Below are 22,858 nucleotides of genomic sequence, written 5' to 3' on the forward strand. Positions count from 1 at the left end.
TTAGGCAAAAATAAACCAGTTGTGGCTCCATCGATTTTCCACTGATAGGTACCGTTCTTGAGGTCAACAAAGAAGGTCATTAAAGCTAGTTTTTCAATGTTCAACAAAGGGTTCCCCTCAATCCTATTGGTCCCTAAATCCTCCCCCACATCAAACTTTTCAGCTATGAAGGTAATGATACCTCCAACTATGATCTCACCGGACCTTTTAGTGGTTAAAGAGGCCAAGTGATCAAGCATGTAATAACCTGTGTTAACGGGGCGGTTGTTCAACATTGCCCACAACAAAAATAACTCATCGGTCCTAGCGGAACTAGGCTCTCTCCTTCCAAAGATAGTAAACCCCATTACCCTCTGAATGTACCTAAGCACTGGGTTGTGTATCCTACTAGCCTTGTTAGCTTGTGAGTTACACTCATCGAGCCCAGAGATATTTTTCCAAAAAGTTTGGACATTGTAGTCTTCCGGTTTCAATTGTGTGCACTCATGGATGTATCCCTCGGAGGGAAAACCCATGTCTTCATTAAACTTCTCTAACGACATGTTATAGTCTTGTCCTAAAAGCCGAAAGGCTACGGTATGCTTGGGGATGTTTTTCTTGGTTTTGTCTTTGGAAAAGACAAGTGAGCTAAGAAACTCATAGGTAAAATTCTCATAACCCCATCGGGGTCGCATTAAGTCACTCCATCCTATGGTTTCAAAAAGCCTAACCACATTCTCTCTAATCCCTAAACTAATCATCGTATGATCATTAGCATATTTGCAATTATGAATAGGTTTAGAGATGAGAAGATTATACCTATCTTTTTGGTCGGAGCCTTTGAGGTTAATGCCGTGGTATTTTGATGGCTTCTTTCTTCCTCCCGCGCCTCCGGTGGTGTCAATTTCCTTGCCCTTCCTTTTTCCGGTCATTTTGACTTAGTTTGAGAAAAAAAAATTGACTTTTATGGATTTTAGGTTTGTGGGAAAAAGTGGGTTTTTGATGAAGGTTTTGTGTGGGAAGTGAAGGTTTGATGTTGGGTATGTGGTGGAAGTGAAGTTTTTGAGTAGTTTGTTGGGTTTGGGTGAAAAATTGGTGGTTTTTGTGTGGGATAATGAAGGAATACGAAAATTGGGTGTTTTGGATTGAGTGGATGAAATTTGGTTTTGTTTGGATGTTTATGTTGGAAATTGGATTTGGAATGGTTTGGGTAAAAGATTGGAGTGGATTGGTTGAGTTTTGATGGAGATATGTGAGGTTGAAGGTTGAAGAAAAATGGAGGTTTAGAGATTGGTTGAAGATGGAGGTTTAGAGAGAGAAGTAGGATGAGAGAGGTTTGTGTGGTTTAAAATGGGGAAGAAGAAGAATTTTTTTTTTTTTTTGTGATATGAGGTATGTGTGTCGCGCACGGCCGTGCGCCTTGGAGGCGTGGGCCGTGCGGACACTTCTGTCCTATGGGTCAATATTTTCAAAAAATTCGCGCACGACCACGCGCAATGAGGCGTGGGCAGTGCGCCTGTTTCTGGTTCTCTTGGGTCAAAATTTTTGACATTTTCTTCACATCTTTGGACATGTACCTACAAAACAACTTAAAGCAAAACAAAACAAAACAAAAAACAAAGCGATAAAAATGTGTGGGTTGCCTCCCACGAAGCGCTCTTTTCGTGTCATTAGCTTGACGATAAAGTGGGTTCTCTATCCTATACCCAATCTCTCAAAAAGGGACAAAGGCATCAAACTAACACTATCCCCTAGGTCACACATGTCTTTCTTGATGGGTTCACTTCCAATCATACAAGGGATGGAAAAACTACAGGGACCTATGAGGTTAGGCTTAGGAAGTCTTTGTGGGTAAGGAAGTTTTGTCTTATGAGGCGATGAAACAATTGGCTTATCTCTCTCTCCTATGGCATTCTCACTTTGTGGTTTGCTACTCAACTTCTTGCTCTTAATAACTTTGGTGGTCACAACGGGGGCTTCTAACTGGTTACCATCCCTAGGAATAATAGCATTTATATGGGTCTTGGGGTTGGTTTCAGGTTGACTAGGAAAAATTCCAGGGGTCTTAGAGAAAGAAGCTATTTGTTGGGCTACCTGGGCTACCTGAAGTTCAAGCATAGTGTTATTAGTAGCAATACCATCCACTTTTATAGTGAGCTTATCAAGAGAGTCTTTTAGAGCTTCAGTTTGTGTTTTAAAATCTATGTTTTGCTGGGTTTGAGTAAGAATGCAATTTTCCAGCATAAGCTCTAAATTAGACTTCTGAAAAGTTCTCTGATTGCTTGTGTAATCAGGTTGTGCTTCTTGTCCCAAGGGATTTTGAGGAGTTTTATTGAAAAAAATTTGAGTGGGCCTCATCCCTTGGTTATATTGAGCGTAATTCAACTGCTCAAGACTTTCAGCACTACCTAATTGACACTCAGCACCAGTATGATCAATTATACCACGAATTTCAGAAGGAGGCATAACAGGAGCGGGTGTGTAAGCACTTACATTAAGTTTATCTATTTTGTGTAAAAGTGCGTCCACCTTAGCAGTTAGATGATCAGAGGAAGAAACTTCGTACATACCTGCCCCCTTTTTGGAGGGTGAAGGAGCGACAGCAGAGATAACTCTCTCACTCGTCCACTGATAGTAGTTTTGAACCATATCCTCGATCAAAGCATATGCGGCTGTGTAAGTTTTATTCATCAAAGCTCCACCTGCAGCTGCATCAACATAAATTCTAGTGGAATACAAGAGACTATTATAAAAAGCGTGGATGATAAACCATTTCTCTCAACCATGATGGGGGCAAAGCCTAAGCATTTCTTTGAAACGCTCCCACGCATGATAAAGGGATTCCCCATCCTTTTGAGTGAATCTTATGATTTGATTCCTTAATTGCACAGTTTTACTATGGGGAAAGAATCGAGAGAGGAAAGTTTGCCTCATTTGGTTCCACGATGTTATAGAACCAACTTCCAATGAATTAAACCAAGCACTAGCTCTATCCCCTAAGAAAAAAGGAAAGAGGTGCAGCCTTACGGCCTCTTGGTTTGCATTTAAGGTTCCACTGAGTCTTAAAAAATTTGACACATGAAGATTCGGATCCTCAGTGGGTGATCCGAAAAATTGATTTTGTTGCACTAAGTAGATAAGTGCAGGTTTTATTTCAAAATTTTCATCAACTAACGGGTACACAATAGCATCGTATGACTCATCCGAAGATTGGATTGTATACTCTTTGAGAGCACGTTCCTTAGCCATGTTATTACTATGTGCGTTTTCAACTTTAAACCCAAAAGTTTACGAAAAAGATGAAAAGAAATTAGAAAGAAGAAGGAAAGAATAGAAAGATTTTTTTTTTCTTTTTTTTTTTTTTAGGAAAATATTTTTTTTTGAAAAATATATATATATATATATATTTTTTTTTTTTTTTATGAAAATAAAGATAAAGATATATTTTTTTTCAAGCTAATCAATACAAAAAAAAGTTAATCAAAATTAGGTTAACTTCCCCGGCAACGGCGCCAAAAACTTGATAGGTTAAATCGCAAGTGCACGATTCTATCGAAGTAATAAGAAGAGTATCGATCCACAGGGAGTTGGTTAAATTCTGACTAACTTCTATGAATGATTAGCTAAAAAGATTAGAGTTTGAAAGAGGGTTTATAATAACAATGATAATAATAATAATAATAATAACAATAGTAATAATATAAAACGTACCTTGGGATCGTTGGTTCGTCGAACGGCTAACCCTACAACCTAATCCTAATCCTTGGTTTATGCTAGACCTAATTTCTAAGGACGAATCTCTCTAAAGCCTATCCCCTTCTTCGTTCGATATCCGGGGAGTGTGTCTCTCAAGGTGTTAGACCTATTCTCATGGCTAACTCCTATATTAAGATCCTTGATTGTACGAGATTCTATAAGTCCCAAGGTTCACTAGGCTATTCTCATGCTTCGCAATCCTTGTCTAAATTCACTTGTTCGGTTATTAAGACTTCTTCGTTCGATTCATCACCTTAATAACTAGGGTAACGAATTAACAAGTACTAACCCTCCGCGTTCGCATCCAAAGTTTGGTACTTGTTAATATCGTTATGAAGAACGGTGAATTTAGATAAGAGAATTAGGGTTACATAAACTAGGATTAGAGATTAGGATTGATAGATCAAGCCATAAGACTCACCCAACAATCCTAAGACTAGAAGAAGAACATAGAATATAAACGATAACTTTTATTGAGAAAATAGTATTCTGTCACAATACTAATTCAGAATTAAAGATGATAAAACAAGGAGAACAAGCTCTCTATTTATAGCCTACTAATGACTTAAGCCCTAAGAAATAACTGAAGGAATATTCTCTGAAGATCCATGGGCTTTATCGTCAAAGCAGGCTGCGTAGAAAACCGCTGTTCGGAGCAAAAAGCAGCTAAAAGGGATGCTGGCAATCGCGCACGGCCGTGCGCCTTGCAGGCGTGGGCCGTGCGCCCTTCACGGACTTGGGGGAGCGAATTCTGATTTCTTCAAGTGCATATTTCGGTCCCAAATCTTGGAAATCTCCTATTTTTGTGCTCCAAATCCCTTTTCTTTAGCTCCAAGCCTTGCAAATCATATATTTGATCCTGAAATATAATATTGGATTCTTTGAAGTAAAAAGCTCTTAAATATAAATAAAAACACATAGAATCTAATTAAATCTAAATAGAATTAAACTAAAAAAACTTAATTAAAATACGTAATAAATCTACTTATCACAAGTCTGTTGGAGAGCATGGCCATTTCAGCAGCATCTGGTTCAGAATCTGAACTTGATTGTTCTTCCTCTTTAGATTCAACCACTTTGAGAGCTCTTGATGACTTGCCTTTGGATGGAAGAGCTATTGATTTACTCTTCTTAGTAGACTCATGTTCATTAAGACTTAACTCGTGAACTTTGAGAGAACTAACAAGATCTTCGACACTTAAAGTGTTTAAATCTTTAGCTTCCTCAATGGCAGTCACCTTTGGTCTCCATCTTGCAGACAAGCTTCTGAGTATCTTGCTCACATGGTCAGAAGCAACATAGCTCTTCTTTAGAATTTGTAGCCCAGGGACTAAGGTTTGAAACCTTGAGTACATCTCCTCAATAGTTTCATCATCCTTCATTTTGAATAACTCGTACTGATGTACAAGCATGAGAGCTTTAGCTTCTTTGACCTTCTTGTTGCCTTCGTAGTTTGAACAGAGAGAAGCAAACATAGCTTTAGCAGTGGATTTGTCACTCATCTTCATGTACTCTGCTTTGGGTATGGCAGTGACAAGAGCTCCTCTGATAATATGATGCTTCTTATAGAGTTTCTTCAACTCAGGAGTATGTTTCTTTCTATCCACAACAACTCCTTCTTCATCAAGAACTAAGTCACCAACACCATCTTCTAGTATATCCCATAGTTCTTCATCTAGGCTCATGATATAACTATAGAAGTTGGTTTTCCACCAAGAGAATTCTTCAGCATCTCCGTTGAACTTTGGAATCTTTCCAACACTGGATTTCTTGTCAACATTGTAATCATATGCAACACTTTTTTTGTTGTTGCCAGATCCATTTCCAGAACCTGATTCGTCAGACATGTTTTTCTCTGATCTTGGACTGTTACACTGTTAGGTGTTATCAACAGAACCAAGGCTCTAGATACCAATTGAAGGTGAGAAAAACACAAGAAGGGGGGTTGAATTGTGTTTTTGGGAAATTCTTCGTTTCTCCTAAAAACTGAACACACTTGTCAGAAGCTAAATGAAACAGCTTCTGAAGTGGTAATCAGAATCTAAATGTAGCGGAATAAAACAGAGAGAGAAGAAGAACGACACAAAGCAATTATACTTGTTCCTTCCATAATCCAGAAGTAGTCCAGTCCCCCATGCACTTCCAAGGAGATTTCACTAAGAGTAATATCTGATTACAATTGCTCAAGCACACCTGCAAGAGACTTCATTTGCTCAAGCACACTTTGCAAGAGTCTTCCTATGCTCAAGAACACAATCAAGAGACTTCCCTGCTCAAGCACAACTGCAAGAGACTTCTAACTAAACAAAATTACACAGAAAATTGTTTAAGGTTGAACACTTGATATACAATCAGAGGTGCTCACAATACAAATCAGATACAGACTCAATAACTTAAGAATTTCTAAGATGAAACTTTGAGACACAGAAATTCTAAGTGAATGCAGAACAGTTTCAGCAGAGGTTTGGCACTTGTAAAAATGTTGTGAGTCTTTCGTTCAGCATTACCAAATCTCTAAGTCTTCACTCCTTTATATAGAGGTGTGAAAGAGACGTTGTGAAATTGCCAGCACATCAAAGAGTCGTTGTTGAAGCTTGATCTTTCACCAATGATCTTTTGCCTGATTTGGTTGTTGTCCTATGAAGAACCAATTTGAAATCCATTCCCATTGTGAAGGAACATCTTTGCAGGCAAGCTGTTATTCTGGAGCTGTTTTCTTGTCCTGTAGCGTGGACACAAAACAGAGTAGTGGAGAAGGTGGTTGTACAGTTCGTACAAAGTACAATGTCAACGCTTTTTGAAGATAAGGTTCCAATGCCTTCAAATCTTCACCAAAATGACCGTTGCAACCATCCACTAGTCTTCTGCAGTGTTTTCGAATCCAATAGACAGCTTTTGAAGTGTTGATCTTTGAATCTTCAGCTTGTGGTGATAATCAGCTTCTGATGAGCTTCAGCTTCTGATGAAGTCGCTTCTGAACTATCTGCTTCTGATGACTATTCGCTTCTGAAGGCTATCCGCTTCTGTTGACCTTCAACTTCTGATGACCTTCAGCTTCTGATGACTTTCAGCTTCTGATGACCTTCAGCTTCTGATGATCTTCAGCTTCTGATGACGTCATCATTCTTCAGGAGCACTTATGACTTCAGATGCACTTCTTTTCAGATGCTTTTAAGCTTCCTTTTCTTTAGTCCATAACTCTCTATTTGTTCTTCAGAACCTTTATATGATGTAAATTTTTTAACTATGGTCCTGTACACTTGAACAAATATTAGCTAGTCCAATTTACAATTTTTAATACCTTGTTATCATCAAAACTCTTTAAGGTTCATTGTTAAACACATTTTGTTCCAACATTGTGAGGTTATGATACCATGGTCAATGTTGACCATTCATACAATTGTTATGTAGCTTTTGTGGAAAAAGTACGACGGTCAACAGAGACATTCGTACCAATTATAGTTTGAATTATGGAGATGTGAAAATTTAGAGGGCGCATGAGAAACCAGGAGCGTGTTAAAATAATTGAATTTATATATTTAAAAATATTTATATTTTTGGAATGTAAATATATATGTATACATTTAATATTTATACTTTTTTAAAGAAAATATTTTTATAGCATTTCATCAATCAAAATATGTTTACTACAATGTGATTTAACAATAAGAATTTTGAAATTAATTAGAGATGTAGTCGATTTAGCAAGAACACGAGCAACATCATTTGTTTATATCATACCAATCTTACACTTTTGTGTTGACAATTAAATATTATCAATCCTTAAAATAGACAGTAAATAAATTACCGCTACCAACTATGAACATGTTATGGTTAAAAGCAATTTGGACCCCGTAAGCAAAGTAGTTAGAGTTCAAATTAGTGCAGTTTAGTTACCGATAAGTACGATGGAAACTTTATATCTACAACATGGGAACACAATATAATTAAATAAAAGACTTAAATATGTCATTAGTCCTTATACTTTCATCATATAAAAAGGAATTTTCTATTTTATATTTTAAAATTATTCTCAATAAAAATAATGAACAAAATAATAATTAAAAATAATAATATCATTGGAAGAATTAAAAAAAAAAGTTTCATGAACCAATTTCAAAAGGTACTGAAAGTGTAAGGACTAATGATACTTTTAAGTCAATAAATAATGAAAAGACACTTGGAATACTTAATTCTAAAAATATTGTCTTTTAGTGTGCCATGAAATATCGACATTGTCCTTGCTCCTTCCTGAATTGGCCACAAAACCCCATTTATCCAAACCAACTCTGACTGAAACGATGTTACACTAGCACTAGGGAGAATTGGATCTGATACCTTACAATGCGACTACTCCAAGATCCCAATTCAATACCATCAGGTCAAACCAAGTGGGTTTCTTCTTTAACTACAACTATTTCATAATATATGTTCTTTTTCTAATTTCTCTTTGTTCTTTCCCTATTGTTCATCTTCATTTCGTCATTTTCTCTTCTCCAAATTAATGTCTCGACAACTTCATCAAGTTCTCTTTTCATCTCTCGTTTTATTTTTTGTTTGTACTGTATTTGGTGATTTCTTTTTATTTTTGTATCTTCTTTAGTGTATTACCAATCAAAGGAGATCATCATTAAATGTATTACAATATTTGTAATGACTTTTTGTTATCATTCGCTATTTTTATGTTACATGCAATCATGGTATTTTTTTGTCACATACAATATTTGTATTACACCTATTTTAGCACATTATTTCTTTCATTAATCACATTTTTCGTTAACTTTTCTGTAACCTTTTTTTTTTTGCAACCTTTTCTATAACCTATTATGGCTAGATCTATTGATTCTATTACCACTCTTCGTGCAACCAGAATTATTGTAAAGGCCTAACTCTTTTCTGATACACAACCCTTTGGAAGTTTAGGAAGGTAGAAATTGAATTATTTCCTCAACTATGGTACCGGTGGTTTACGAAATTGTAGATGCTATTAAGTCCACCCCTTCGAGGTTGTTTGAACAAGAAAGAAAATGGTGTTTGAATGTACCAGGAGTCTTTTCAAATCCTATAATTTCCACTAATTCATAGTTTGGGTGATTTTATGTTAGTTGCTAGATTACCATTTGTACTATTTGTACATCTCTCATTTTGATCAAATAAAATTTGCTTTGCAGATAAAAATAACTTTTATTCATAAAAATATATTGGAAATGTTATACCAGATGGAAACATTCATAATTGGTATGCTATCTAAGAAGCTAGATTATTTAACTTTGTCATTGATGTGATGCATAACTTGATAGATGAATGCTCTTCTATAGTACACTTTTTAACAGCAAACAAAACTTTTACTCAATATGGCAGAGAATTAGTACAAGTGGTACTTAACATTCAAAATATACTGTTTAAATAGCTTAATTTGTACTCTTTTTCACTCTTTCTCACGGATTGGAGTGTTTTCTTAGAAGGATATCGACTATAAAAACACAGAGAAACTCAGTTTTCATTCACGAAGGATTACACACAGAATTCATTAGTTTAAATCAGTTTTTAAGTGCTTATTTTAACTTAGGTTTCAATTTCTTATTCACTGTTGCTGCGATTGCTACTGCTGCTGTTTTCCTTTATATTGGTGCAATTGCTACTGCTGTTTGAATTACTATTCCATTCTTAATTATCAAAGTTTTCGGTCTCTTTAATTGCTCATGTTTTGAAAATGAATTCATCTGTGATATGCTTATGCTTAGAGTATTGTTTCAACATTTCTGAGTAGTCGAATTGCGTCCAAGACGAGCACACCGTCGTACCGACAGCACTCATGTAAAATCATATAATTCTATGATTCATTCTTTGACAATGGCTTTATAATTTCTTTATACATATTTTGAATGTTATCTTTATGGTTGAACTAAGACATTGTACAAAAGTATAGTAACATGCACTTATTAATTTTAGCATGTAACAAAATGCATCAGATTGCTTTTGAACTAGAGATTGCTTTTTCTTTATACATATTTTGAATGCTATCTTTATGGTTGAATTCTGATTCTTGTCTATCCTTTTGAACTAGAGATTGCTTTTTCTTGAAAGCTTACTTTTGATCGTATCCAAACAAAAGGAATTCTTGCGCAAAGTAATGTGATGCTTCCGAACAGTTCTTGCGATTTTCCTCTTTGCCAAAGGCCATGAGGAGTATTCATTTCACCTTTTTTGCATTGTGTTGTAGCGTGTTTGGTTTGGGCGAAAGTCTTTCGTTGGCTTGATTTCATGTAGATTATTCCTCAAAATCTCTGTGTTCTGTTTAAGTGTTTTAGTGGGGAGGTTAGAAACAGAAAAATTCAGAGGGGGTTTACTTAATTTGGCACGTGACGATTTGATGAAATTAAGGTGGCTTCTTTGGAAGACTAGAAATGAGAAATTTTTTGAAAATTATCTGAAGGTGGTGCTAGAGATCGTTGGTGAAATTAAGGTGGCTTCTTGGAGATGGAGTTTAATGAGGTTGAAGGTAACCCGGTCCTTATTTTATAAGTGTTGTAAAAGTACACGGTAAATTTTTAGTTGGAAGAAAAGTATTAATTTCATTATTACTTTAATTATTATTTCTCCTCCTTTTCTTGCAACAAGAATCATTGTAAAAGCATAACTCTTATCTTACACACAACCCTCTGGATGTTTAGGAGGTGTACGGGATTTTAGATGCTATTAAATCCTCTTTAAATCCCCTTGGAGGTTGTTTTTAACAAGAAAGAAAATGGTGTTTGTATGTACTACGACTCGTTTTCAAATCTTTTTTTTTTTTTTTTGCACTAATTCATTTGTACTTGTACCTGACATATGGGTTTGTTACTATTTGTACATCTCTCATATTGATTTAATAATATAATTTGTTTTGTTGTTAAAAATAACTTTTATTTGTAAAAATATGTTGGAAATGTTATAGCAGATAGAAACATTAATAGATGGTATACTATCTAAGAAATTGGCTTATTTAACTTTGTCATTGACAGATGAATGGTCTTTTATAGTAGCACATAGAAATCATTGAAATTGGGTTAGAGAATAGAAAGCAAGAAGACGTCAATGAGATAAAGAACAAAATCCATCTCAAGATATGAAATTTTGTCATTCCGTATGTAGTTAACTTTTCTTCCAACTTTTATGCACAAAAAATCATATCATTGTGGTGAGAATTTTTCTGCACAAACTCATCCTTCACTCAGCTCTTGATAGATCTGATTTGCCTTTGACTTCAACTCTTATTGTAAGAGGCTTTCGACACATTTATTGATATTAAACTAGTTCATTGAATTCATTGCAATGAATGATAGAGAAATACTAGACTTGCCTAAGAAGAGGAATATTAAACTTCAAACTACAATCTTGTTCCATTTCTAAATCTTAGTGCCAAGGGACGGCAAATCTGAATGAACAATTAATTCCTTTCTCAGTTGTCAGATGAACGGATTAGAAAAACAAATTAGAGTAAAATGATATTTAAAAATTGAATGCATAAAATTTTTCTTAACAGAAGTAAGAGCCTCCAAATATCCTCCAAATTCCCATCAAATGTCAACATGATTACATAATAAGTGCCTCCAAATAGGTAAGAAATAAAAAGTTTAGAATAAATATAAGTAGAAAAAAGGACGGTAGCTACATATACTATCATTAAATATTTGATCCAAATCTGTCACAAAATCAGTATCTTACAATTTTATGATTCCTTTTTTTGACAATGGCTTTCTAATTGCTTAATACATATTTTGAATGTTATTTTTATGGTTGAACAAAGACATTGTACAAAAGTATAGTAACATGCCACTTATTGATTTTAGCACAGAACAAAATGCTTCAGATGAGTCACACATCTCGACAGTGTGTTGAATTCTGATTCTTATCTATCCTTTTGAACTAGAGATTGCTTTTTCTTGAAAGCTTACTTTTGATCGTATCCGAACAAAAGGAATTATCGTGCACCGTAATGTGATGCTTCCAAACAGTTCTAGTGGTTTTCCTCTTTGCCAAAGGCCATGAGGAGTATTCATTTCACCTTTTTTTGCATTGTGTTGTAGCGAGTTTGGTTTGGGCGAAAGTCTTGGCTTGATTTCATGTAGATTATTCCTCAAAATCTGTGTTCTGTTTAATTGTTTTAGTGGGGAGGTTAGAAACAGAAAAATTCAGAGGAGATTTACTTAATTTGGCATGTGACGATTTGGGTTCTTTGGAAGACTAGAAATGAAAAAACAATTGAAAATTATCCGATGGTGGTGCTACTTTTGAAGGTTCTGCAGTTGAAAATTAATGATGTTGAAGGTAACCCCGTCCTTGTAATTATTGTTGGGATTCTCGATGATTTCCTCATGAGGTAGAGGGTTTCTGCAGTTGCTGTTTTTTCCAGCTCTTCAACGGTTGTTTTTGCAATTTCTGCTGCAGTTTTGCTGAGGTTTTCACGGCTGCCCTAGGGTTTTCAGTTCATTCCGATACTGTTTTTTTTTTTTGCAGCCCTGTTATGTTCAGATGTTTTTGTCCGTTTCGCTATCAGTTGGCTTGGGGGTTATAGCAGTTTAGTCGAGGCCTTCTCGTTCCATTGTTTTGCTGATTCAAAACAAATAAAAAGTCACATTGAACTCAACACATGAGAATGTCCTTAGTAGTTATTTAAATAAGAGATTATATTATATCCCACCACTAGTTAAGACAGATCATAATATTATTTCAGAAATGATTCCCTCAAAAAAAAAATATTATTTCAAAAATGATAAAAACTTGTGTTGATACTTGATATACACTTTTAGTTTGTCCAAAACACGTCACCGCTTTTAGTTTGTCCGGAGACAGTAGCATAAATTTAGGTTGTCTTTAAAATGCATGCAAAAATTTCATCTACAGAACTTCCTAAACTCTTCAAGGCATCAACTTTGGCGTCCCATTGGGATTTGGTGATACCCGTTTTGGCCAGTAATGCCACACAAATTGTACTGTATTTGGAAGGATATCAAACTCTAACTCTTTAATCTCCACACAATCATTATCAAATCAGTAGAACATATTATAGAAGATCTAGTATAAATTAAATGGTAAATAAATCAAAAATTTAACATTTGCATTTATGCGAGTATTACTAATGGATGCAGGTGGTCATTTATATTAACAAATTTTCTTGTTTATTGCTTCTGGCACTGTCTCAACAGGATTAATATTAGATTTATAGATGTAAAATGCTGTGGTCATGTCAAACTGCAATCTATCTTTTCTGATTAGCATGTTATATCTTCTCTCGTCATATTTTTGCAATCAAATGCTTTATATATGCACTCTTTCTCGTTAAGAGAGGTAAACCAACTCAAAAATATAATCAATTGTAAAAGCATATAGCAAGGGGCAATTACATAGTTCAATCAAAATTCACCAACTTTATAAATTATTCTTTGTTGTATTTGAAGAAATAGGTAAAGGATTTGTTTATTTACACAATCTACAAATTACAATAGTTGCCAAAATATGAGTATTTTCCTGTATGACATTTCCAAATAATTTCGACTTGAGCTTGTGATCGAAATCTTGGTAATGAGGAGGAACGCAAGGCTTCATTTCGACACATTCAGCGTCAACCTGTGGACATAAACTCTTTTGTTTTGTTTTCCTATTATATCTACAGTTGGTCCCTTTCATCGATGGCCTTGAAAGCTGTCAACCACGCTAGTCAACCATCCTAGGATGCTTCAATGAAGAATACTGACAACACAAGGAGCCAACAAATATTGAGATATACTCACAAATCTGAGTGCTTCTTTGTTTTGAGTTGAGCATGCTCCCTCTTGTGTTTTTAATCAAAGAAATCACACTCGTTATGAAAATTATGTATCTGATGATCAACCAAACAACAAACATGGATGATGACGACGAAGAAATAAAAAAAAAAAAAAAAACCTTCAACATGTTGCGTATCAAAGTGTTCTTTGAAAAGTGGAGAGAGTGCAGATCTAAAAAAACGCAACATGTGAATCAACAGAGAAGAGAACTGGATTGTGGAAACACAAATGAAAAGGCATATACCTGTTGTTAAAACAAAGGAACAAAGACGTGGGGATGTGTAATCAAAAGAGAGAAGCCATGAATTTGTCTATGTTGAATTTCAAAGCCTAAATCCAATAGAAAAAAATATTAGATCTACGTTAAATAAATGGAACTAAAACAATGGAGGAGGAGCCGCTAGCTGCAATTGAATTTTGGAATTTGAAACCCTAAATCCAAGAGACAATTTTTTTGTATTTATAGAAAATTTAGATAAATAATTGGTGGGCCATTTATTAATAAACAAGGTTCTTAAAATAAGTTTTTTTTTTTTTTAATTTCTTTTTCCACCCTACTTACTTCACATTTTTTTTGAATAAAAGATGCTTATAGCATTTCATTAATAATCAAATGTTCAATACAACGAGGTACATTAGAATAGATAGTGGGACTAGCTAAAAATGTGGCAACCCCAGCTAGCGTGTGAGCTACCTCATTCGCTTGTCTCCGGTTAAACTCGACCTTAGAGTTGGTGAATTTCAAGTCAAAAAGACTTCTACAAGCAGAGATAATGAGCCCGATTTCAGAGACATCCGAGCGAGGATTATTAAAAGCATCCACTGTAGTTTTTGAGTCCAATGCAAAATCTACATTATCGAAGCTCATATCACTAAGCCACTCCAATGCATAGTAGAGGCCCAAAGCTTCCCCTACATGAACATCATGCTTTACCGGTACCGGAATGGTCTTTGCAAGCACAAAAACTCCCCCTTCATCGCGGATACACATGCCCAAACCTGTAGAATTCAAATCATTTGAAAAAGCGGCATCAATATTACATTTAAATCTACCAACATGAGGCCGCTGCCATAAAATAGTGGGCAAAACAGGTGCAGCACGCACAGCTGCTGCAATTGGATGCGCTCGATATCTGTTCAGCCCAATACGCATGTTTTCTGCTGCTATCACTCTTGTACTGCTGCTGTTAGCTTCTGTTGAAGGGCTGCTACTGCTGTTCGCTTCTGCAGAGGGGCTGTTGCTGCTATGCGCTACTGCAGAAGGAGAATTAGCTATGCTCCAGTCCTCGACAAGGTGAATAGCCCTATCCACAACCTGCGCAACTGTTTCCGACACGCCTTGCCAGAGCTTTAAATTCCTATGTTTCCATATGCTCGACAAAAGGGCAGCAAAACGTTGACTCTCATCGCGTGAAAGATCCTGCACTAAAAGAAAGATTAATTCGACAGCACAATTAGAATTTGCACAGGCACGTTGCACTTTCTCCCAAAGCCCGACTCTAAGCCACACCTGCACCGCAAAAGAACAGTCAAAAAATACATGATAAAGATCTTCAGAAGGTCCATCGCACACAACACAACTGAGAGGACATTGAACTCCTTTATCTTGTAACCGAACACGTGTGGGAAGACAGCCTCTACACATACGCCAGATTAGATTTTTAATCTTTGGAGGGACTTTTAACCGCCATATCCCAGACCGGCCAATTTCCAGCTTTCCGAAGATGAGAAGTATCAATCAAATCCTCCACACAAAGTCTATACGCACTTTTAACCGAATAAAGTCCATTCCTTTCCGCCTTCCAAATCAAAGCATCCTCTGTCACTTGCTCAATCAAGGGTGTTTGTAGGATGGATGCAGCTGAAGCATCATCAAACACTTGACGAATAACCTCCACATTCCAGGTCTTAGAATGAGTGTGCATTAAATTGTTAACCCCAAAGCTCCTCAACAGATGTGCGTTAGCAATACTATTGTCAAGTTTACATCCGTTACCTAACCACGGTTCATCAATAATAGAGATGGAGCTGCCTGACCCAATACGCCACCGAGAACCTCCTCTAACAATGAATCGAGCTTTCAAAATACTCTGCCACACATAGCTTGGATTATGGCCCAAAGATGCTGACAGAAAATTATTATTAGGAAAATAACGCGCCTTAAAAATACGGGAAACCAAGGTATGTGGTTCAGTCATAAACTTCCACGCCTGTTTACCTAGCATCGCCAGATTAAAAGCAATAAGGTCTTTGAAACCCATACCACCATTGGTTTTATGCATCGAAAGCTTCTCCCAAAATTTGACCATTTTATCCCATTTGAATATTATAACCCGAAGCATATTTGATTTTTTTCGGATTATAAAATTTGAATTTTGTTTAACTAGTTTAAAGAGACATAATGCAAACACTGGCTGTAACGACAGTCAATGGAAGCTAAAAGTTGTGGTCAACATTTCTGAGCAATAAAAAAACACATGTTAAATAACCTTGGAGCCAACCAACCTTCTTGACCAAGTAACTGTCCACATTCTGCCATATTCCAGATTATATAATCGAAAATAATTCCCATATTCTTTTGGATTATATTACCTGAAACATCCCATAGCCCTGTTAAAAATTGTACTTTGGAAGGTTTGGTTCAATTCGAATTATATGTGGTCCACGACGCACCAAAATTTTTTGTTAGTCCATATTGCATCGACATTTTATGTGGTCCACGATGTACAAACACTTTTATAAATTGACATGTTTTATTAATTTTCATACTACACCATAAAACCGTTACCACTTATCAAGTTGATGTAAGCATCAAGCTAGTTGTAGTTTACTACAATGGGGGGAAACCTAATATGTTAGGCTCCACATTAATGTCACATTGTCTGGATTGAATGGTCAAATTGACCAAATAAACGGTCTGCTAAACCGTAGAGAAAAAAGGTGGCTGAACAGTGTTGAGTATCATCGATCCTTGAATGACTCAGGTTGAAGCGTCAGGCACCCATATGAAGTTTCAGAACAACATAGATGTGAGAACCATGTTCTCTATATTTGGTTAGCATAGTTTTAAGGGACCAATCGAGTTAGATGCTTCTTTGGTGAGATATTTTCATGATATTAAGAAAAGGTTGATTCGGTCGAGGACCTCTAATGAAGAAATCGGAGCTTGCATTGTTACACCTGAAGGATTTAGTTTGGCTTACCTATTATCTTATTTCTGTTTAATTAGGTTGTTGAATTATGTTGTTGAAATTATTTTGTTGAAATTGTTAATGTTAATGTATTTTGTTATTGTTGTGGAAAAAGTACGACGGTCAACTTATAGTTTGAATTATAGAGATTTGAAATTTAGAAGGCGCTTGAGAAATCAGGAGTGTGTTAAAATAATTTAATTTATATATTTAAAAATATTTATATTTTCGGAATGTAAATATGTATACATTTAATATATATACTTTTTTAAAGAAAAAAATATTTTTATAGCATTTCATCAATCAAAATATGTTTACTACAGTGTGGTTTAACAACTAGAATTTTGAAATTAACTCACCAATATTCCAAGAATGAAAATTAAGCATACTAATAGTAGAGAAGGAAAAGGAAAACCATAAAAGCAACTAGTGTCATAAATTAAATAGGTATTTATTAGCTCACCACATTGCTTCAACAAGAATGAGGGTTATTGAGTTTGAATGGCGAGAATTACGTTTCAGTGTGTTACAACTTTCACAGAATGAAAGCATGTCAAATGATTGCCTCACAAGGACTGTTGTATCTTTACAGTGTATTTATTACAACTCTAAAACTCAATGGTCCAGACTTGGAGCATCTCAAGAACGATCAAAGATTACTATTTAAATAATAGTACTCAAAGAATATCAAAGATTAAAGACTTTGAATTCATCCCAAGAACGATCAACACTAGTAAGTTATGGAAATATAGAAAACATAGTAGGCATTCACACTAGTAATTCAAAAGAATTTGATCTAATTCATCCAATCAGATTTTGTACGTTATATACATTTATCATAATAAGAAACCCTTAACAAATAGATAAGGGATGATTTTCATGTATAAATTCAATTAAGTTTTCTCAAGTTGAGATCTTAAGAATGTTTCAAAAACAAATTTGGAGTATATGTTATAACCTCATTTAGTTGAGAGAACTATTCCATTAAAAGCTTTCTGGTTTTTACAACATGTATTCCACTATGTTCATCAATTCATTTTCATTTGATAATATTTCATAGTAAAAATAATTCTTAACCATGAATGTCTTAGTCCATGAATCCAGCCATATTCTGCTACTATTGTAACTTGCCACCCTTATGTTTTAACAAGTATACATTGTTTTTACAATATTATCCAAAAACAAGTCTGAAAGCTTATGATATTATCTAAGTTGTAACCTCATCTAGATAAAAAATGGCTTGAGAAAACTGTTTTCACAATAAGAGACTAACAGAAGTGAGTAGCAAAACAAGGCTCATGCACCCATCGGAATCAATCATTCATATTACACGAGCAAAGTTTGTAATACTGTTTTCACCATAAGAGACCCTGTCCATTTAGCCATTAGGTACTGAATCCTGAAATTTAGAATCTGAAACATTCATCATACTTTCAAAATCAATCAAATTCACTATAAAACTAAACTATACCCTAAATGCAACAATAATCAATAATTTAAGAATATCTGAAACAGATCTGCTTTTACCGATCTGAATGTAAGAGGCACGATTGACGGGAGTTCTGATATGAATTTTGGAACAGGAGAGTAAAAGAATGTTCAAATCTTTATATTTTACTATATAAACTCTCGTTTTTAACACAAAACCAGAATTTAAATTAACTTTATGTCTAAACACAATTTAGGGTGTGTTTGGTTTAAATAAGCTGTAAGCTTCCTATAGTGACAGAACTTAGAGTTAGTACAAGGCAAAAGATGAGCTATTGGACTTGCCTCTTCTATGGGAGTGGCAACATCAAACTTAGTCCTTTTTCTTGATGACATAAACTTCTCACGTGCCTACAATATGAATTTCAAACTCAGTGAACGAAGTAATACAACGAATGTCTTAATGCGCCTATATAAAACCAATCAAATCATATCACTGCTTCATAAACTATAAATCAAATCCATAACGAAAAAACAGTGAAAATACACAGATCAGATAAACTAACTTGCTGAGATTTATAACAAATTCAGCCCTCACGATCAACAATTTACCACTTTTGGTATGTGTCAGATACCGGAAACACGCCAAATCTGAGGAGTGTGAGCTTCATAGGTTGTTGAATCCAAATATAGTAAACTATAAATCAATGTGAAACAGATACTAGGCTTCAGATTTTCATATTTCAATTTGCGAGAAACAACCAAAGCAAAAACAATATCTGAAAAATCACATTCACAGAGAAAATATAAAAGGTATACATGTTATCTGTTAATAATATTTTGTTGATTCAAAACAAATAAAAGGTCACATTCTTTGAGAACTTACCCAAGCATCATATGCTAGCATCCTCCTCCCTGATATAGCTTTAATAGCCATGATGATTTATCCTAAAAACGTTTCACATACTTTTGCAGGAATAAATCATCATACGAATAAAATGGTGTAGCTAGGCTAGAACCGTCCTTCATCAAACCTTCAGAAAGAAGATATTGGACAACAAATGCTCTTGGAGACCCGCGCATTTAGTTTGTCCGGAGAACGTAGCATAAAGTTAGGCTGTCTTTAAAATGCATGCAAAAATTTCATCTTCAGAACATCTCAAACTCTTCAAGGCATCAACTTTGGCGTCCCATTGGGATTTGGTGATAGCCCTTTTGGCTGGTAATGCCACATAAAAATTGTACTGTATTTGGAAGGATATCAAACTCTAACTCTTTAATCTACTGCACAATCATTTTCAAATCAGTAGAGCATATTATAGAAGATCTAGTACAAATCAAGCAAAAATTTAACATTTGGATTTATGCGAGCATCACTATTGGATGCAATTCATAATTATCGAAGTAATAACATTTTCATCAAAAGGACAAAAAACTTCTCGCCAATTCAAAAGCAGAGTATATGTCGTATCTGAAGTGATGTTTTAGAGAAAAACAATGTTCTGTTTAATGTTGGCATTCGTGTGATAGTTCATCTTGTTCTTTTTTATCACTAAATTTTTTTTATTTTTTAATGCTTTTGGCACATTGTCGACATGATTTAGTATTAGATTTATAGATGTAAAATGTTGTGGTCATGTAAAAGAGCTGTCTATCTAAGCAAATGTGCTAAACATAACTTAAATCCACATCATGAGCCAGAAAGCTGTAATTGCTATGTTGTTATCTTTTCTGATCTGCATGTTATATCTTTTCTCATCATTTTCTCTATGTTTGCAATCAAATGCTTTATATATACACTCTTTCTCGTTAAGAGAGGTAAACCAACTCAAAAACATAATCAATTGTAAAAGCATATAGCAAGGGGCAATTACATATTCAAACAAAATTCACCAACTTTATAAATTATTCTTTGTTGTATTTGAAGAAATAGGTAAAGGATTTGTATATTTACAATCTACAAGTTACAATAGTTGCCAACATATGAGTATTTTCCTCACTTCCAAATAAACCCAACAGTGCCAACTTTAATATAGCATCCATTAAGCTAACATATATAGAGATGCACACCGACAGATCTGACGACTTCTTGTTTCGACTTGAGCTTGTTTTGAAGCTAACAAAATCTCGGGTGTTTAGCTCTTGAAAATTGCTTTAAAATCTATTTTTTAATGATTGGATTGAAGCAAGAAAATGAAGTATTCTTTAAGATAATGAATGACAATCTGTGGACATAAAATCAATTGTTTTATTATCATATCTACACTTGGTCCCCTTCATCGATGGCCTTGAAAGCTGTCAACCATGCTAAGATGCTTCAATGAAAAAATGCAAACAACAAAAGGAGACAACAGATTTGAGATGCAAATTCACAAATCTGACAGCTTCTTGTTTTTTGTTGTACATGCACCCTCTTGTGTTTTTAATCAAAGAAATCACACTCAGTAGATGACGACGAAGAAGAAATAAAAATAATCTTCAACATGTTGCAAGTCAAAGTGTTCCCTGAAAGATGGAGAGATTAAAAAAAAGGCACCATTTCTAGATTTATGCAGGGTGCATAAGGATTTCTTTATGCACCATAACCGCACCCAAGAGAATTGGGCATTTACCTGTTATTAAAACAAAGGAACAAAGACGTTAAAACAAACTCATGGCAGCATGAATTTGTCTATGTCGAATTTCAAAGCCTAAATCCAAGAGACACAATATTAGATCTACGTTAAAACAAATAATGGAGTAGCAGCTGCGGCAATTGATTTTGAAATTTGAAACCCTAAATTCAAGAGACAACATTTTTGTATTTATAGCAAATTTAGAGAAGTAATTTTTTTTTTAGAGAAGCAATTGGCGGGCCATTTATTTATAAACAAGGTTCGTAAAATAAATAAGGTTGGTTTTTTTTTTAGGCTTAATACATGCTTTGGTCCCTTAACTTATTTTCGGATTTTATTTTGGTCCCTTAACTTTAAACTGTCTCAATTTGGTCCCTTAAATCTTACACAATTTACTATTATGGTCCTCTCCGTTAGTTTTTTTGTAAAAACTGTTAACTTTTGCCACATGTCAGTTTTGATTGGTAATCAAAGGTTGGATTTGAAAGGCACACTGTGGACTCACAACATCTCACAACATATGATAACTCCATCAACAACAACAACAATTTCTTCATCACTCTCTCTACCGATCTTTAATTCCTCTCACTCTCTATGTATCTTCTTCTTCCTTTTCTTTATCTCCACCACCACTTCATCTTCTCCAGCAACGCATGATCCAGAAATAACAAAACAAAAATTCTATCATTTATCTTTTTTTTTGAGGAAATCATTTATCTTCTTTCCTCTCCATCTTCCAACTTCATACTTAAAACAAAAAACAAATTCCTGCAATACAAATTTCAGCAACACGAATTTCTGAAGGAGGATTAATCATATTAATACTTGAAGAAGTGGGAACGGCATGGCTACTTCTCCTAATTATTAATAAACAAGGTTCGTATAATAAATAAGGTTGGTTTTTTTTTATTTCTTTTTCCACCCTAGTTACTTCTCATGCACCCTTCAATTTGACCATTTTATTCCCATTTTGATTTTATAACCCGAAGCATATTCGATTGTTTTCAGATCATAAAATTTGAATTGTGTTCAACTAGTTTTTCAATTACAATAACATAAATTATCAAAATTTCAAAAATTTAAATAAAAATTTTAAGAGATATAATATAAATCGTCAAGAATTAAACAAATTTTATTATTTGATCAAGAATTCATAATACATTCACATTAACATAACACATATTACAACAAAATAGTAGACACCTAATGCTAAATCTATGGTGCAAGAAAATGGAGGGAGAATAAGGAAAATATGCGTCATATATCACCTCTCGCACACCCTTGGAAGAAGATGGGAATCCAAGATGACGGAGTAGGAGAGGTAGACTCTGATGGGCAATACCATATCCAAACGGAGGGTGAAAATTTTCAAAGTGGAACAACACACTTTTCCCCATAAGAAGACTTGTTATGAGGGGTTATTTATAGGCAAAATGCAAACATTGACTATAACGACATTGACCAACAAAAAAAAGCATGTTAAATTACCCTGGAGCCAACTGACCTTGTTGACCAATCAACCGTCCACATTCTATATTATATAATCAAAAAAAATTTACATATTATTTTGGATTATTGATGTGCGGATTAGACAAGTGTACCAAATCGTTTACCAAGTAATAAAATGATAAGTAGAATATTGTATCCACAAGGATTGTCGTTTCGTCCAAACAATTCGCGTTACTTATTTTTGTAAGTTGATGATATAATAAAAGATAAGGGTTAGAGAGTTGCAATTTTTATCTGTCTGCAAAAAAAAAAAAATTACCTCTTTTGGTTGCTGAAAAGTAAGCTAAGGGTTAGGATTCTTCAAATCCTCTCTGTTTCTATTGTTGGATATTAAATAACAGTTATGTCGCGTTTATTTATCTTATGTAGACTATACAAGTGATGATGTCGTTGGGACATGACTAACCTGGAAGGTTGGAAACTACACATGTTGATCACATGGTGATCCTTATGTGTGGTGTATATAAATCTCGGCTAACTAGGTCTATCCCTCCTAAGTCTGGTTGCACCTGTTGATCACATGGTGATCCTTATGTGTAGGTCTACCCATCTATGAATCTTAGGACACTCA

The 22,858-nt window shown here is 34.8% G+C and overlaps 1 protein-coding gene and 1 non-coding gene across 2 annotated transcripts in view; one reads left to right on the plus strand and one right to left on the minus strand.

The window, feature by feature from the left end:
- Positions 1-1,674: 1,674 nt before the first annotated feature.
- Positions 1,675-22,858, minus strand: part of LOC146927295 (uncharacterized) — a 91,753-nt gene continuing 70,569 nt past the window's right edge. The window contains exon 4 of the mRNA XM_085708141.1: positions 1,675-2,136. Coding sequence (XP_085564267.1) covers positions 1,675-2,136 — 462 coding nt within the window. The remainder of the gene's footprint in view (positions 2,137-22,858) is intronic.
- Positions 2,759-2,865, plus strand: LOC146927296 (small nucleolar RNA R71). Its single transcript, XR_015009120.1, has one exon. It is a non-coding gene; the product is annotated as a small nucleolar RNA R71 (small nucleolar RNA).

The sequence above is a fragment of the Medicago sativa genome, chromosome 4, assembly GCF_051527215.1.
Source record: "Medicago sativa cultivar Bolivia chromosome 4, Bolivia_mono, whole genome shotgun sequence".
Classification (NCBI taxonomy): Eukaryota; Viridiplantae; Streptophyta; class Magnoliopsida; order Fabales; family Fabaceae; genus Medicago; species Medicago sativa.